Below are 16,161 nucleotides of genomic sequence, written 5' to 3'. Positions count from 1 at the left end.
ACCGATACTCATAAATCCCTTGCCGGGTGGGAAAGGCGTGGCATAATGCCGATCTAATATCTCTTTCCTTCGTCTTCAGCGTGCGATTTTTTTCACTCTTCCTAAAACATCGGAAAGATGTCCCCTTCTTGTAGATAATTCAACCTGTATTATTATTCACCTGTGCCCCTTGTGCAGTGACTTTCGATGGGGAGCATGACCTGATATGATAACGCGTAGTTTTCCCTTTTTCAGAGACGCCCTCGAGCAGATTGTGTCTGCCATCTTGCCGCAAGAAATGCGGATTCCGGATTCAAGTAGCTTGACACCTCTGTGGGGCATTTGGATATATGATATTGGGCAGAGTATGTAGATACAGATGGCTCTGCTCCTTATAGGCAGTCTCTTTTAGGCGATATATATGCTCGTCGAACCTGAGTGCCAATTCAGTCGGAGTCTCTCTTCCCCCATCTCCACCAAAAGAATTGAGATACACAGTATTTTACCGCTTTCCAATCAATCAGCCCATTTCGTCGGTATCTACACCCTCCTTTCGCAGCCCATAGCGGACCGCATCCCACACGTCCTGCACGATGACTTTGGGTTCGTGTGCGGGCTTTCCGCCCCGGTAGACGCCGCTGCGGACGAGGATGCTGTCCCACTTGCTCCCCGTGGGGCTTTTGTAATCGTTGGCTCCTCTGATGTCGCTCTCGGGATTGTCCCCCACCATGTACACGCTCCTCAACTTGCCTGCATCGCCTCCTGGTAAGGCAGTCCTGTGCTGTCGGAGTCTATTCTCCGCGAATTCGAACGTCCCTTGCGTGGGCTTCCCGAATAAGTTTTTGTGCAACTGCACACCGTTCTCGGGGCCGCCGGTAACAGCGTTGAAGACGCCCTCCAGAGCAGCCTGGAAGCCGCCTTGGCCGAGACGCGGGAGATGGTATGCCGCTGCCCAAAAAAGATCCGGGTTGGAGAAGTACAGCTCGGGTTGTCCATCTTGCTGGTAGCCTCGATTTGGTAAATTCGAATCACCGTTTTTGGTCGAGAGAGTGCCCAAGTGGCCACCTATGGATAAGAGGAGGTCGAGGACTAGCTGGATATCGAGAGCCCAGTCGCGAGGGTCGTTGAACACCATTACGGCGTCGACTTTCACTGTGGGATGGCCTGAAGACTGCTGATTGGAGTAGGCACTCTGGGCCAATGGCCTCGCAAAAGGTCTGTGGCTGTCGAGCGAGACGAATGGCCAGAGGGTGGGATAAGCGGTAATGATGTCGGAAGGGATGATAACATTGTTGAAGCCGTATCTATGAGACAATTAAAATTGAGAATGCAAGGGAATGGAGGGGTTGACGTACTCACCCTTCAGCAACTCTCCTACATTTATCGCCCTCTCCTCCCACAACAAGTATACATTTATCCTTCAAGTTCTCCTTGCCGTGGCCATTCGCCAGTTCCGCGAAAGGCGTATGAGACTGCACGAACATTGATGTATCGAGGGGCACTTCGAGGAGCTGGCTTATCTGTTGCACGCGCTCCTGTTCTGACTTGCCGCCGCCATTGGTGAGGAGAACAAAGGGGATGCGGTGGGTTTGGAGATAGGAGAGGGCGCGGTGGGCGCGAGGGAGGGGTTGAGAGGAGCGTAGGAGGACACCGTCGATGCTGCAAAGATGTAAGCAGTCCCCAACAGTCTGGTTCGAGGGATTCTATACTCAAATGCGAATGCAAAACTGGGGATTTTGGGCTGATCATTTGCCATTGATGTCTGTAAGAAGCGAGGGAATTGCTTGAGATATCGGAGGCGTAGTAGGTTTGGAGAGGGACAAAGACAAGAGGTAATGGTGGCAGGCCTCCGGCCTAGGCAGAATTTTGCCATTGAGGCCTGCACTGCTCATCTCGAGACTTGGAATCTAGAATAATTCAACTGAAGCTCGGAGGAATGTCTCAAAACATGGAGGGATGCCAAGGCTCTTATCGATAAACACTTTATATCTTGGCGTTTTTTGTTAGCCTCCAAACCGTAGCTGTTTGACTTGCCTGCAACAGCGCTGTGCATGAAGGGTTATGGAACATTCACACTTTTGATATGAAAGACCAACTCCCCCAAGAGGTGCTCCAGCAAATCTTCTTTTACCTCGCCGGAAACCAGAAAACACTCCACGCCTGCTCCTTAACCTCACGATCATGGTATTCCGCCTCAATAGTCTACCTCTATGAGAATCCGATGATTACCGGAAACAATTTCAACGCCTTCGTTCGAGCAATATGCCCTTCGGTCAATGCCCATATACGGCGCAACGGGCTGGCAGAGCTAGTGCGGAGGTTGGATATGAGCAGTCTGGTACACAATGGGAGTAAGAGTCTGACAGCTAGGCTGCTTGGGAGGGTCAAGACGAGGTTAGAGGAGTTTGTGGCGCCGCAAGCATCATTTGCGTATGTGTTGCACTTCATCTGAGGCGCTTGTTGGTCCGAATGCGAAAGGCCTGTTGTGCGAGTCTATTTCCTTTCGCTGATTTGCTGCAGGGTAAACTGCCTCGCAGCTCTCTCCAAATGCTCCAACCTTCGTCACCTAGACCTCTCCTTCGTGTGCGAATCTATATCAATCACCGATCTCTTACGCTCAACCAGCCTGCTTTCGAAGCTGGAAAGCCTACATCTGCGTACGTATTTCCAGAGACCAGATCTTCTCTTCCGGACCGGAATTCAGGTCTTGAGGCCCGTCTTGGGAATTTCAGTTCTGCGGACATGTTGCAAGGCTCGAAAGTCATTTTTACATTGGCCATGCTGACTCCGCAACATTTAACAGCTCGATCATCGGCACATGACGCAGCTAGGGATCTCTTAATATGCAACTGGCCAGCCACACTCCGCGAGCTTCACATATCTGGAGGCATCCATGACGAACCATTGATGTCTTTAACCACCCTACCTCCGTCCCTCTCCCGCCTCAGCATTGAGAACTGTCCCCATTTATCAATGGTCTCCATTGGCAGCATACTGAGAAGCAAAGGGTCACAATTACATCACCTTGAAATTGTCGCCCCCATACCAGCATTGACCTACGACCACAAGCCGCTTAGTGGCTACATGGAGCATGTTCCGAACCTTCTCTACCTCAAAATCTCGCTCGACTTTGTCAGCCGCTCGTTCTTGCTTTCAGACAACGACAAGGGTGAGCAATACCCTCTGAGGCAACTCGATCTCGATTGCTTTGATCCTGCGGACTGTGATACTTTCACGGCCTACGACGTTTGGGCAGCTATTGCCTATGACAGTGGGTTCGGCAGGGTCAGAAAGGTCCGCGTCCATCGAAGACTAGGATGGGCAGCTACGACAGAGGGCAAGGAACAGGTGAAGGATCTAGATGATTTGCTGAAAGCTCTTGCGAGGGAAGATGGAGCAAATGCAGAGATTCAAGAAGCTGATGCTGGGGTCGTGTTGTTTGGCAAACGGTGACCCATGGGGCCAGTGATGGGCTCACCAACGGCTACAATTCTATGAGATGCAGAGATGCAAGGAGAGGGACGACTTGATATGTTTGACGTGAGCGTTTTGCGTGAAAATAAGGCCGTCAGTGACAGCATTTACCCAGACCTCGCTAGCACTTGGGCATGCATCACTCCGTAGCCTCGCAGCTTAGCACATCTTGGCATCATGAGTAGAACGTCCGAGAACTCCGCCTTTCTCCAAGCACGCCAATCCGATCACGGAGCCTCGTTGTGCCATTTGTTTTCACTTCAACTTCCAACACTTTGATTCTGACGACCAGTGCTTCAGCCCCGAAGTTTGCCTTCCTCCGCGCTTACGGATCCGATCACTGATCTTTGTTGGGCCATTGTTTTCTTATGCACACAGGCTACCATTGTTACCATTGTGCCACCACATTCCAGTACAAACCCCAAGGCCACAGAGAAGAGGATACCATTGCTCAATAAAAGCCTCGTTGAGGGAGATAGTATCTACGTGTCAATGCCTAGCGAGCCATAACCGAGGTCGGGGTAAATCCCCTAGGGGCAATGTTGCATGCAGCTGGCTGATGTGCCTCTATTTGATTCGGCACGGACCTTCCCCTAACGCGTCAGGACTGCGGGAGAAGGTATGGTATCAACAGCTCGACATGGCAGAAGATGCATGGTTGGACGCTCTTCTGGGGGCAGTGCCTGGGGAAGATACGTGTTTGCCGCCTGTGCTCTTGAGGCGTCATACCTATCTTACGTAGCAATCAGCCCTTGTAAAGCCGAGCCCATCTCGACGGCTAGTATTAGCCAGCTGGTACACAATAGTACTGGCCATTTGATGGAGAAGAGAGAAACTGGAAAATCTATTTTTGCAGTCACCTATTAAATTGTTTTCAGGCTACCGTAGAATTCATGTATTTATCCGTTTATTACTTTGGTGAGGGTTTTGTCCCTCGTGTCCCCTCAGTGATTCCGCAAGCGGCGTTAGCGCACTTTTCCTTCCGGCTTAGAAGGCCTTGAACCTTCCATAATGCACACTAAGTACCAACACCACTCTACTTGCTAACTTTATACACCTCCCACTTTCTCCACTGCATAAGCCATTCAGCTGCTCTTGGGACATATTCCCCTGTTGTATACAGGACCTCGTTCCTTCACTTTTCCCTCTTCTTCTCTTCTTCACCTCGTGCAGTCAAGGATAACACGCGTGGCCTAGCCCCGATCGGCACAGCACAACAAGGCTGCCTTTGGCTTTGATCGTTTGACCTCAACTTCACCTCCTCCTCCTCCTCCTCTTCCCTGTCACATCAAACCCTGAAGGTGCGTGATCCACCTTTCAAATCCATTTCCCCTGCATTACTCTACAAGCAATCTTCTTACCTTACCATCACGCTCCACACGGCTCTCCGCCTCCACTCATCCCTCGTTGGCGCGTTCCACCCTCTCACCGCCGTGCTGACTGCACCAAAATCTCAACACCATCACTAACCAACCTCACTTTCCTAGGCCAAGAACTTTTGCAATTTCCTTTTCTACACCTCACCTCTCCCCACACGATCATTCGTCAACCCGAAGACCCGGCCTTTCAGAACCCTCCGTCACCTGGACATCTAGCCCTTCACCAGGACGATTCTGACCATATCGGATCCAGTGACTGTACCAGTCACGCAACATCAAGATGACTACAATGGTGTGTATACTTCTTCTGTTATTGAGGGTGTTGTCTGGTCGAGGCTACTTCGTCTGGGTTTCCTCATCATCCCTTGCATATCTTCGAGATAGATGGTCTACAATGTCGCTGTCTCTGGGCTTGCAGCTCTACCCAAACAATTCTTGCAAGCCGTTGCCCCACAAAAGGCAAATGTAACACCTCGCGGACTTCCATATTGCCTCATGAGCTGACAAAACTGGAGACTGTTACTGACTTCTGCGTCTCTAGGATCTTCGCGTGGGGAACAAGTACCGTATTGGCCGCAAGATTGGCAGTGGAAGCTTCGGTGATATTTATCTCGGTCAGGCTGCCCTTTTCTGTAGTACCGAGTCGATACTGACCTGACCCACCTAGGCACCAACATCATTTCTGGAGAGGAAATTGCCATCAAGTTGGAAAGTGTGAAGGCCAAGCATCCTCAACTTGAATATGAAGCTCGTGTTTACAAGTCCTTGGCCGGAGGAGTCGGGATCCCGTTCGTTCGTTGGTTCGGAACCGAGTGCGATTACAATGCTATGGTACTTGACCTTCTCGGACCTAGCTTGGAGGATCTCTTCAACTTTTGCAACCGCAAATTCTCCCTCAAGACGGTCCTTCTACTCGCCGATCAGCTCATTTCCCGTATCGAATACATTCACGCCAAATCTTTCATCCATCGTGATATCAAGCCGGACAACTTCTTGATGGGGATTGGGAAGCGTGGAAATCAGGTCAATGTCATCGACTTCGGATTGGCAAAGAAATACCGTGACCCAAAGACGCACTTTCACATTCCATACCGTGAGAACAAGAACTTGACGGGGACTGCCCGTTATGCATCCATCAACACTCATCTAGGAGTTGGTAAGTAGAGTAGCATCCCACACTCAGGAAATCGGGGCTAACAGTTTCCCAGAACAATCTCGTCGTGATGACATGGAGTCCCTTGGATATGTCATGCTCTACTTCTGCCGCGGCTCTCTGCCCTGGCAGGGACTGAAGGCTGCCACCAAGAAGCAGAAGTATGACCGCATCATGGAAAAGAAGATGACGACTCCAACCGAGGTTCTTTGCCGTGGATTTCCCAACGAGTTTGCCATCTACCTGAACTACACTCGTTCCCTCCGTTTCGATGACAAGCCGGACTACTCTTACCTCCGCAAGATCTTCCGTGACCTGTTTGTCCGTGAAGGATTCCAGTATGATTACGTCTTTGACTGGACCGTCTACAAGTATCAGAAGAATGCTCAAGCTATTGCGGCAAGCAACAATCAGACTGCTGTGCAAGAAGAAGAAGAGAAGCCAGCTCGTCGTCACGCCGGAGGTACGAACGCCGCAACTGCAGGCATTAACCCCCCTCAGAACACATCCTCAGCTAGCAAACCAGGTGCCATTGCCAGCCAGAGACGTAAAGTCATTGAGCGTCCTCCGGGCGTCGACACCCCTGATACGAACCGTGCAGTAGGAGGAAGTGACAGGATGTGAGTTTCTGCCAATCATGGTTCCTGGGTAGGGAATCCACCTCCTTTGCCTTTGACGTTTGATCGATGAATCACGCTGGGCATGGAGGATTAGAAGACCGAATTCTGACTAATACTATAGTCTTCGACGTTAGGCTGCGCTCTGCCTCCAAGGGAGTCACTGGTGCTGGGTTCTCGAGACCTAGCAACGGTGTCTACCGTGTGAAGCAGGGAGGACAGAAAGGGGACGGTGGATGGTACTGATCATATCTCTCTTTAGGTAACGACTAAGTTGGTTCTCCTTTCACTGCCAGTGGACATCGTTACCGATCAGCTTCAACCATCACCATAACCGGAGGGTCTCCACCATTAGCCTCTAGGTATCTGCAACGACACACATGGATATCTCCATCGGGCTTGCACTCTTCCATTACCGGTTTCATATCATTCTATTAGCTCGGCTTTTCTTGTCTCGGCCTTCATCACTTTCACTGGATTTTTGGTCGATCAGACCGTTCGAACACGCCAAACACTCTCGAACGCTTGATCATCGAATTCCCGGATGGATGGGCACGAACGGCACGCCGCTGGCTAGCGATGGCTCTTGCAGCATCAATTACAGGCAAAGCTTAAGCATAGACAGAGCTTACCGGTACTGGACGCAATTGCCTCGAAGTTCCCCTAGGGAATGTCGATCTCAGCAATACCGACCTGTGGCTTAATTTCCTAATCTTACACTAATGATCCTTTTACACCACCACACGCACCCAGCCCCAGCCCCATCACCAGCACCAGCACCAGCACCTTTTCATATGAGTCAACATACACGGATCATTGAGTTTCAGCGGCCGGCATAGCAGGGGGGAGTAGTGAGATGCAGCGACTGGGGGAAGCATGTTTTCATATGGTGAAAATCTCACGGCTCTACTGGTGCATTCACTGGCTGGTAGCGACATTTGCCTTGGGCTCGCCCGGGAGGGTTTCAGAATGGCTTAATTAGGGTTATGGGTAAAGAGCCGCTTCCGGGGTTGTAATGCTGCTGCTATGCTTGCTTTGCTAATTTCTTTCCCACTTATGAGGATGAGCCTCTCAACTCACAGGCGGGTTGATCGATTGTCCCGGAGCTTATCTAGGTACTCTATTCAATCGAGAAACATCACGAGCCATTATATGAGTCCCCAATATGCGTGAACAGTAGATATCAACCATACTCTTCTGGTGTCCTCTTCTGCTTCAGCTCGTAGTCCCAGTCCATAGTTCCGACCCATGGTCTCGTCCACGGCTTCAGCTTTATTCACCATCTTGAAAACCCATAGACAACGCTTCTACAACAATCCTTGACCACCAACAGCGTTGGTGGACCTGGCCTACACGCCTTCCATTCCACCATATTTTTCCAGAAAATCATCCGGCAATCTCTCGTCTCCGATCCTTTCGCCACGGCTCTCCACCATGTGTGGATTACGTACTCTACCACAGCACGCTTTCCTGGGCTGGTCTCTTCCTACCCGAATCGACCTCAAGCTTTGAGAGCATCAGCGCACAAGACCGCCATTTTCTTCCGTCAGCGTGCCCATCACTCCACTCCGACACACCTCCTCGAAATCCCTAGCCCACCACAGCCTCCCACCGCCGTCCTCCGCTCGGTCATCCACGAACGCGCCGACGTGCAAACACTCCACCCCGACCCTCTCCAACGTCTCCCGCAACCCCCTCTGCTCCTCGCCCATGACCTCGTCACGGATGCAGATGCCCACGTCCGCCTTGAGCAAACAGGCGAGATCGGTCGGCGAATCCCCAACGTAGACCGTCCTCGGCACGGACGAGTCCCCACCAACCGCGGCCGCGATCTCGCCCTCCATCACCCGCCCCTTGTCCCCCGCCGTCCAGATCCCCCCGTCGGCACCGCCAAAGACCCGATCCAAGCGTCCCGACCCGTCGGCCAAGATCTCATTGGCCCTGACCTCCACATCCCCCATCACCACCACCTCCCCCCCCGCCTCGCGGCGCACGCATCCGGAAAGCACACAGTGGATGAAACGCCGGGACCACGCGACCGACACGACGACCACCCTCCCCCCACCCCGCTGCACCCGCCCGAGCAACCCCGCCGCCCCCGCCCGCACCCCCACCGCGCGCCCCGCGACCGCGTCCGCCGCCGCCGCGTCCACGTCCCCCGTCCGGACCCCGCCGAAGAGGCCCGCGGCCTCGACCCGGCCGACGCTGGCCCCCTCGACGGGCCGCAGCGCGTCCAGGTAGGCCAGCTCCTGCGCGACGGTCGTCCGCTCCGGCCGCGCGGGGCGGTAGGCGCCGTCGTGCGCGGCCAGGTGCCGGGCGTAGGCGCGGGACAGCGCGGGCAGGGCGGGGTGAGGGGCGCGCGGGGTGGCGACGGAGGCGAGGAGGGGGAGGGTGGAGGCGGTGGTGAGGGTGCCGTCCCAGTCGAGGAGGAGCAGCAGGGGCGGTGGTCGTGCCATGGTGTTTTTGCCTTTTTTTTTTCTGGGCAGGGGATGGCGTGCACGCGTGACTAGTATACTTTAGGTAATCTGAGAAAGGGAAGTAGAAGCAAGCAGACGGAAAGAAAAGAAAACCTCTCGTCCCGCTCGACGGGGCGGGTCGATCACCCCCCTCCCCACTCGGAAAGAAGAAAATAATCTATATCGATCTGATCGAGTGGGGAGGAATAATTGTATACAGACTTTGGGAATCTGTGCGAGAAGGAAGAAGGAAGGAAGGAAGGAAGGAAGGAAGGAAGGAAGGGAGCAGCGATAGATACCGTATGAATACCGTACCGCTTCGTCCCGGCATGTGGCTGGCTCCCTCGCGACGGAGGCGGTCTGGGTAAAGTCAGGGCGATAATCTGGCAATCACATTGATGATGATGATTGATGATTGATGATGATGATTGATGATGATGATGATTGATGATGATGATGATGGTGATTGATGGTGATTGATCATGATGATTGATCATGATAACGCTTGGTGATGATTGATGATGATGATGATGATGCTTGGTGACGCTTAGATGGATGGATGAATGGATGGACAGATGGACGGATGGACGGATGGATGGATAGATGGATGGTTAAATGGACGGTTGGATAGATAAATAGATACACAGGCCCAAAAGCCGAGATAAGATGGTACGACAGCATCTGTGCCAAAGATGGGAAGGCAAGGGAAGGAGAAGGAGGGAGGCCCATCCACGGAGCTCAATGGGTGGAACATGCGTTGTGGTTTCAAAAGCCAAAAGTGGGAATTGTAGAAGCTGGTAGTAGTAGCAGTAGTTAGCATCAAACGGGGTCAACTGCAAACAACCGACGATGATGGAGATGGAGCTGGAAAGACGCCCCCCCCCGCCAAAAAAGGTGTGTGTGTGTGTGTGTACTTCTATTCTATCGTGTGAATCGCCGGGGTTAATTTTACAGGGCGAGCAAGCAAGAAAAGCCAACCGGCTCGACCAACTATGTAGCAAAACGGCTCCTGTGTAGCAAAACGGCTCCTATCTGCAAAGCTCAGAGCGTGTGAATCGAAACGGTCCACGGCGTGTAGCCAACGTCTCGACCGGGAACGGACACTATGAAACGTGTCTCGCCACAAAAGGATTACAATCATCATCCAACGCCGAGGACCACTATATAAAAGAAACAGGTCAGTCCCCTCGTGTACTGTATCATCACTACCCGTTCGCTCCCTTCCTCATCAGATAACGTAGCTTTTGCTACGGCCCTCTCGTCGTTCTTCTTCCTCTTCATCCTCACTACTGCTGATGCCCGCCAAGCCCCCGGGCATCTTCTCATGCGGTCGAATAACACCGCTCTCTCTGAGATGATCCGGCTCAGACTCCGAGCTATCCCTCAAACCACGCCCTTTCTGCGCCTCTTCGGCATCGAGCCTCTTGCGCCAATTCGCCAGACTATCGCTCATGTTTCCCTGGCCTACCGCACTGTTAGGCGTCGAGCGCTCAAAGTCGAATTGGTTGCTGAGACGGTAGGTGCGATGCGTATCTGCCCAGTGGGAGCGGAGGGTTTCGAGTTCAGAGGCTAGGCTGTCGAGGGCGAGGGAGTTGCGGTTGTTTTCGGTATTGCCGCTGGCAGAAATGATGCTGGGGTCGGCGCTGTTCGTGTAGGAGTGGCCGCCTCTGAAGTTGGTGGGAGGATTGGTGGAGGTGGTGCTGACGTTGCTGAGGCCGCGGGCGTGGCCATGGCCGTTGAGTTGTTGGGACTGGCGTCTGTAGTTACCAACGGAGGTGCCGACCTGGTCGAGGAGGAGGGTGACTTTCTGTTCGGCGTCTAGGGCGCGTGTTTCGAGCATGGAGTTCTCGTTCTTGAGTTGGTCGAGCTCGGAGCGCGCTTGTTGTGTAGTGTGTGCAAGTTGTTCTTGGGCTTGTTCGTTGTTCTGGCGGTAATGGTCACGTTCCTGCTGAGCAGCGTAGAGCTCGGACCGGACTTGCGCCATCTGGGCCTCGAGCTGAGAGTGGGAATCCTTGACACTTCTCTGTATCTCTTCGATCTCTTTCTGGAGGGAGTGGCGTTCTTGCTCCCATTCGGCAGCTGCCTCTGGGCCCATTGATCGCTCTGATTGGGAACGTTGAGCCACATCGAGTTCGCTCTGCAGACGCTCGTTTTGCTTCTTGTATTTGGTGAGCTCATCCTTCATACGCTTAAGCATCTTCTCGGTGCCCTTGACGTAATGCACTGCAGACTGGTAGTCGTTCTCAAGAAGCTCTAGCTTCTCACGGTACGTCTTATCGGCTTGTAGCTCTCTCGATTCTACTAATGACTTGGTCTCTTGATGGGCTTGTCTGCTAACCTCCAATTCCTGCTCAAGCTCTCTAAGGCGGGTGTTGTCTGGCGTATCGAGACGGTATGCTGGACTATCCAGATTCCTTGATCTAGATCTGCCATTTTCTGAGGAGATGCCTCTTTCATCCAATAGCTCCTTGAGGGCGCTGTGCTGTACGGACAACGCACTTGCATCTCGCTGGTGGGACTCCAATTGCCGCTGCACGGCGCCATACTGAGATTGCGATGCTATTAATTCTCGAACAGTATCTTGCAGCTGCTTGCGGACAGCAAGACTGTCGCGGCTGGATTGCTCTTGATAGGCTTCCAAACCTGCGATTCTCTCCTCTGCTCGTCGGAGCTTTTCTGCTGCGTCGTCGGCCGCTGTTTGGTTCTTCCTAACCAGAGCATGAGCATTCTCAACCTGTTCCTTCAGTATCGGTACGCGCTCATCCTCAATTGGCATGTTTTGACCCGCCACACTCCGGCTATTCAATTTGTCAAGACCGGCGACCATAGCTTGGCGATGAGTCTTTGCCTCAGCAGCATTAGCACTGGCCATTTCTTCAGCGTCACGAAGCTTGCGTGTGGTATCGTCGAGTTCCGCGGTCCGCTCTTCGTGCTCCGCGCGTAGCTGTAGCAGCTTTTGATCCACAAGCTCTCTTTGTCTCCGTTCGTCGTTAAGCTTCTTCTCAAGCAGGGAAGCCTTGTCCGTTGAAGCTGTGACGGCTTCTCGAAGCGATACAACAGTAATGCTGTGCTGCTTGGTGTTTTCCAAGGCTTCACCTAGCTTTCGCTCCAGGTCCTCCTTATCGACCGCAAGCAGCTGCACTCTAGAGTGTGCCTCGAACTTCGCCGCTGATTCCTCTCGAGCAGTCTTTCCGACCTGATGAAGCTCGCTTCTCAAGCTCTCAAGCTCTCCAGGGTTGCGAGCTCGGTCGAATTCTGCTGCGCGTTTCTGCGCAGCATCAGCAGTACCTTCGGCTGCTTCTCTTGCCTGTCTCTCACTATGAATTGCATTGGTCATAGCAGCAACTGTGACACGTAGCTCGTTCTGAGCTGCCAATGCCACAGCCAACTTTCGAGCAATGTCACTCGATCGATCATCGGGGCCTAGGTCTCGAGACGCTGCGTCGGATTGCGGCGTACCAACATGACTACCACCATGGGCTGCAAGCCTGGCTTTGGCGTAGGCGGCTTCGCGAATTGCAGTGTCTCGTTGCTGCTCTGCTGCCGCAACCTCTTGCGCTGCGGCATCCTCACGGGACTCTAAATTGCTTTGCACTTCAGCGAGCTGCGCGCGCACAGCTATCAACGCCTCCAAGAGTGGTTTATCATCGTCGCCAAATGATTGAGCAGCCTTTTCGTCAAGTGGGCTCCCGGAGTTATTCGGCTGGTATCCGGCCTGGCGCGCTAGAGCCATTTCGGACGCATACCAGGCGTTGCGGCTCTTTGCTGCTTCCAATGCTTGCATCAGATCTTGTTGTTGAGTTTGCAGACCTTGATGCTCGCTTTGGAGGCCTTGATGTTCGCTTTGGAGGCCTTGATGTTCGCTTTGGAGGCCTTGATGTTCGCTTTGGAGGCCTTGATGTTTGCTTTGAAGGCCTTGATGTTCGCTTTGAAGGCCTTGATGTTCGCTTTGAAGGCCTTGATGCTCGCTTTGAAGATCCTGATGCTCGTTTTGAAGATCCTGATGCTCGCTTCGGAGACCCTGATACTCGCTTCGGAGACCTTGATGCTGATTCTCAAGACCCTCGAACTGGCTCTGTAGACCTTGATGCTGGTTCTCGAGCTGCTCCAACTGCTGACGTGGAATCGAATCATCTCGTTGAACTCTGTTGTTCCTCATAGAAACGTCGTTAGGCTCATCGTATGGATCGTTGAAGGATCGCTGCTGGTGTGGGCCAGCAGACGGGAATCGATCGCTTTCATCTAGAGAAGGTTCTTGAACAGCTTGGCGCGATCCTAATATCCCAAATGACGGATCATACTTCTGGGGCTCATCATAGTCGGCTGCCTGGTCTGCAAATCGTGGAGGCTGCTGCATTGATTGCTGTCCGGACTGTTGTGTCGGCGTGCGGCGTCCGTTGATCACAGGACTCATAGAACGAGCGGTTGGGCCTTGTCTCGGCCCCTCTCGTCCTACCGGTGATACTATCGGTGGAGTCACATTCTCTTTCTCGAAGGACGGTCCTCGGCCAGTATCGACAGGTGGACCGAAGCCACGGTTTTCTCTGGTAGGGGTTCTGCTTCTAGCTCCATTGTTGGGCGACATGATTCCATTTGCTCGTGGTGGTGGAGGTTGCTGCTGCGGAGGCGGCCCCGAAGGCGCTTGTGCTATTGAAGCGCGAGGAAGTCGAGATCCCCCACCAGGCGGAGAGGGACCATTTGCCATGCTCATATCTTGGCCCCGCCCCCCTGGTCCGGGTCCGGGTCCCGGTCCTATTGCTGGTCCACGGGATCCGCCAGCCATACTTTCTCGCGAGCCGCTGAATTTTCTGTTAAGACCTTCTGGAGCGCCATTCGGAGCGTTGATCCCCCGATTGGGAAGGCCCGTTCCTCTCTCCTGACTAGGCCTGCGATTTCCAGGTACGCGCTCGCCGGCTGGTGTGTTCTGAATTTGCTGATCATTCGGATACCTGATTTTCGCTGTATTCAGCACGTAGACCATGCTCAACTCGCTCGGATCTCGGGCTGCAGAACTTGGTTCTCCGGCAAGGACGACAATATTTTTGCCAAAGGCAGTCATACTGTGGCCGGATCGTGGCGACGGCGACGGACCCATATTCTGGAAGGTGTACCAGCGCCGCGAAGTGATCCTGAACGCCGCCAAATCGCCCAAGTCGGTGCCTTCTTCAGTACGTCCTCCAAATATGTACATGACATCGTCGACCAACGCGGCTGAATGCCCTTCACGTGGAGCGGGTATATAGCCAATGCAGTCAAGTTGAGTCCACGCAACAACTTTCGGATCGTATGACCATACATCGTTGAACCATTGTGTCCCATTGGTGCCACCAAACCTAGAGAGGGTCAGTACCGTTCATCAGATAAGATCACTAGAGTCCCTTACAAGTAGAGCTTATCGTTCCAGCTCACGATAGTGTGATTCGTCCTAGCTGGGGGTATTTGTCCTTCTGGAGGACCACCCTCGTTGCTAGTCTGAATGAGCATTTCCCATTTACTATTGGCGTTTTGCAAGGCGTTCAAATCGAAGCAAAGAAGGTCATTGAAGAAGTAACCCTCGACTTGTCCACCGAAGACGTAGATCTTCGAACCCAGGATGTTCAGTGTATGCCCATATCGACCCGCTGGTCTTTGTCCTGGAGGCATAGATCTTGACCAATGGCGGGTTGCTGGATATGTCAGAGATATACTCAGTCCCTAGCTGGAACTTCACTTACAGGTATTCAGCAAGTAGAGTGTGTCATCTAGCTTGTCCCGCTCATCCATTTTGGTGTCGCCACCGAAAACAATAAATGCATTTCCGACTAGCAAACTTGCATGGCCAACACGTGGACCCGGACCTTCGAAGGTGGTTCCGACCAGATAACATGCAAGATTACTGCCCCCAGACTCAATCATCCATAGATCGCCCTTGACAGTCGTCCCATTGACAAGTCCACCCATCAGATATATGTCTCCTTCCTTGGACGAGGTAGCATTGACCGCCGCACCATATCTAGGGAATGGATTTGGCTGAGACGATGGGAAGGTGAGTTGTCGTTGAGACCAGGGGTATAGCGCTGCTGGGCTGACACCTGGAGGGGGCCCATTGGGGACAGGCCGTGGGCCACGCTACGTGGGCACAGAATCAGCATCATTTCCATAGTATTAACGAAAGCCCCAAAGCGACTGCCACGAATCATGGCGGCTGGCTGGCCCAGACGGTGATTAATGAACAATGACATACCGATAAATCTGAATCTTGTCGTCCGCGTTGACCTTGTCCATGCTCCGGACTTGAAGTATTTCCATTTTCGATCGGATTGGCGGAGATGTTGGCGCCTGCACCAGCACCTGCACCTGGCGTTGGAGACTGTATCCCAGCCCCTCGTTCTTTTGGCCTCAAACCATTGACTGTGGGTATCGAGGTGCCTGATCCTGGCGCGGTCTGTATATCCTGAGGTCTCTGAATAGGCGCAGTCTGACCTTTCCCCTCCTTGCTCTTTTTGCCGAATAGAAATGACATGATTGCGCGGCTTTGATGCCGATGTACCAATGTACTCGCAGTTCGACCGCAATCACTCCCAACAAGAATAGGACTCGAACAAGCGTTTGCGCGAGATCAGATGGTCGAAGAATATGGAGCGAGTGACGGCTCTCTGCCCGTTGTAGACTTGAAAATCAAGCTGAAGCAGGGGGGGGGTTCAGGGAGCGGCGGCGAGGATCCGGCTGTAGAGAAAGTCGGCGCCCCAAGTCTACCGACGAGACATGGAGAGGAAAAAAGGTTGAAAATGCAATGCGACAATCAATGCGCTGGCTACTCATGCAGTCGTCAATGTGCTGGGAGATGCAGAAGATATGACTATGAACTTGGACGGACAATTATTGGGCTTCCAATGCCTTGGAAGATTGTAAGCGATCCTGGGGTTCCTGGCGACTTAGCGTCCTTTTGCGCTGGTGGCGCCAAGACCTCCGCTAAATCGTTGATCGTTCCTGATACCTGAAAGCAGTATTTTCTTTAACTATTGACGGCAAATGTGAACTACCGTATTTTCTATTTGTGGGCCATAGAACGACGAATCATTTCTATTTTAAGAGCGACGATATGTTCTCAGCGTCTTGACAAG

The 16,161-nt window shown here is 52.9% G+C and overlaps 5 protein-coding genes across 5 annotated transcripts; 2 read left to right on the top strand and 3 right to left on the bottom strand.

Annotated features, from left to right (window-relative positions):
• Nucleotides 1–499: 499 nt before the first annotated feature.
• On the bottom strand, nt 500–1,735 carry HO133_001069 (uncharacterized protein; the record flags this gene model as incomplete). The annotated part of the gene is made up of 3 exons (XM_037292001.1): nt 500–1,283; nt 1,339–1,638; nt 1,689–1,735. 3 exons carry the CDS (start codon nt 1,733–1,735, stop codon nt 500–502), a joined length of 1,131 nt encoding a protein of 376 aa, XP_037152363.1.
• A 327-nt stretch (nt 1,736–2,062) lies between these two features.
• On the top strand, nt 2,063–3,432 carry HO133_001068 (uncharacterized protein; the record flags this gene model as incomplete). Its single annotated transcript, XM_037292000.1, has 3 exons — nt 2,063–2,409; nt 2,500–2,636; nt 2,783–3,432. The coding sequence occupies 3 exons, from the start codon at nt 2,063–2,065 to the stop codon at nt 3,430–3,432; spliced, it is 1,134 nt and encodes a 377-aa protein (XP_037152362.1).
• Nucleotides 3,433–5,112: 1,680 nt separating this feature from the next.
• Nucleotides 5,113–6,848, top strand: HO133_001067 (uncharacterized protein; the record flags this gene model as incomplete). Its single annotated transcript, XM_037291999.1, has 5 exons — nt 5,113–5,124; nt 5,374–5,446; nt 5,500–5,988; nt 6,041–6,605; nt 6,740–6,848. The coding sequence occupies 5 exons, from the start codon at nt 5,113–5,115 to the stop codon at nt 6,846–6,848; spliced, it is 1,248 nt and encodes a 415-aa protein (XP_037152361.1).
• A 1,271-nt stretch (nt 6,849–8,119) lies between these two features.
• Nucleotides 8,120–9,058, bottom strand: HO133_001066 (uncharacterized protein; the record flags this gene model as incomplete). Its single annotated transcript, XM_037291998.1, has 1 exon — nt 8,120–9,058. One exon carries the CDS (start codon nt 9,056–9,058, stop codon nt 8,120–8,122), a length of 939 nt encoding a protein of 312 aa, XP_037152360.1.
• Nucleotides 9,059–10,286: 1,228 nt separating this feature from the next.
• On the bottom strand, nt 10,287–15,560 carry HO133_001065 (uncharacterized protein; the record flags this gene model as incomplete). Its single annotated transcript, XM_037291997.1, has 4 exons — nt 10,287–14,391; nt 14,442–14,724; nt 14,773–15,166; nt 15,282–15,560. 4 exons carry the CDS (start codon nt 15,558–15,560, stop codon nt 10,287–10,289), a joined length of 5,061 nt encoding a protein of 1,686 aa, XP_037152359.1.
• Between the last annotated feature and the right edge of the window lie 601 nt (nt 15,561–16,161).

This window comes from Letharia lupina (assembly GCF_014066315.1).
Source record: "Letharia lupina isolate WasteWater1 chromosome Unknown contig_11, whole genome shotgun sequence".
Lineage (NCBI taxonomy): Eukaryota > Fungi > Ascomycota > Lecanoromycetes > Lecanorales > Parmeliaceae > Letharia > Letharia lupina.
The sequence above is the reverse complement of the archived record's forward strand: the minus strand, read 5'-3'. Positions and strand labels throughout refer to the sequence as shown.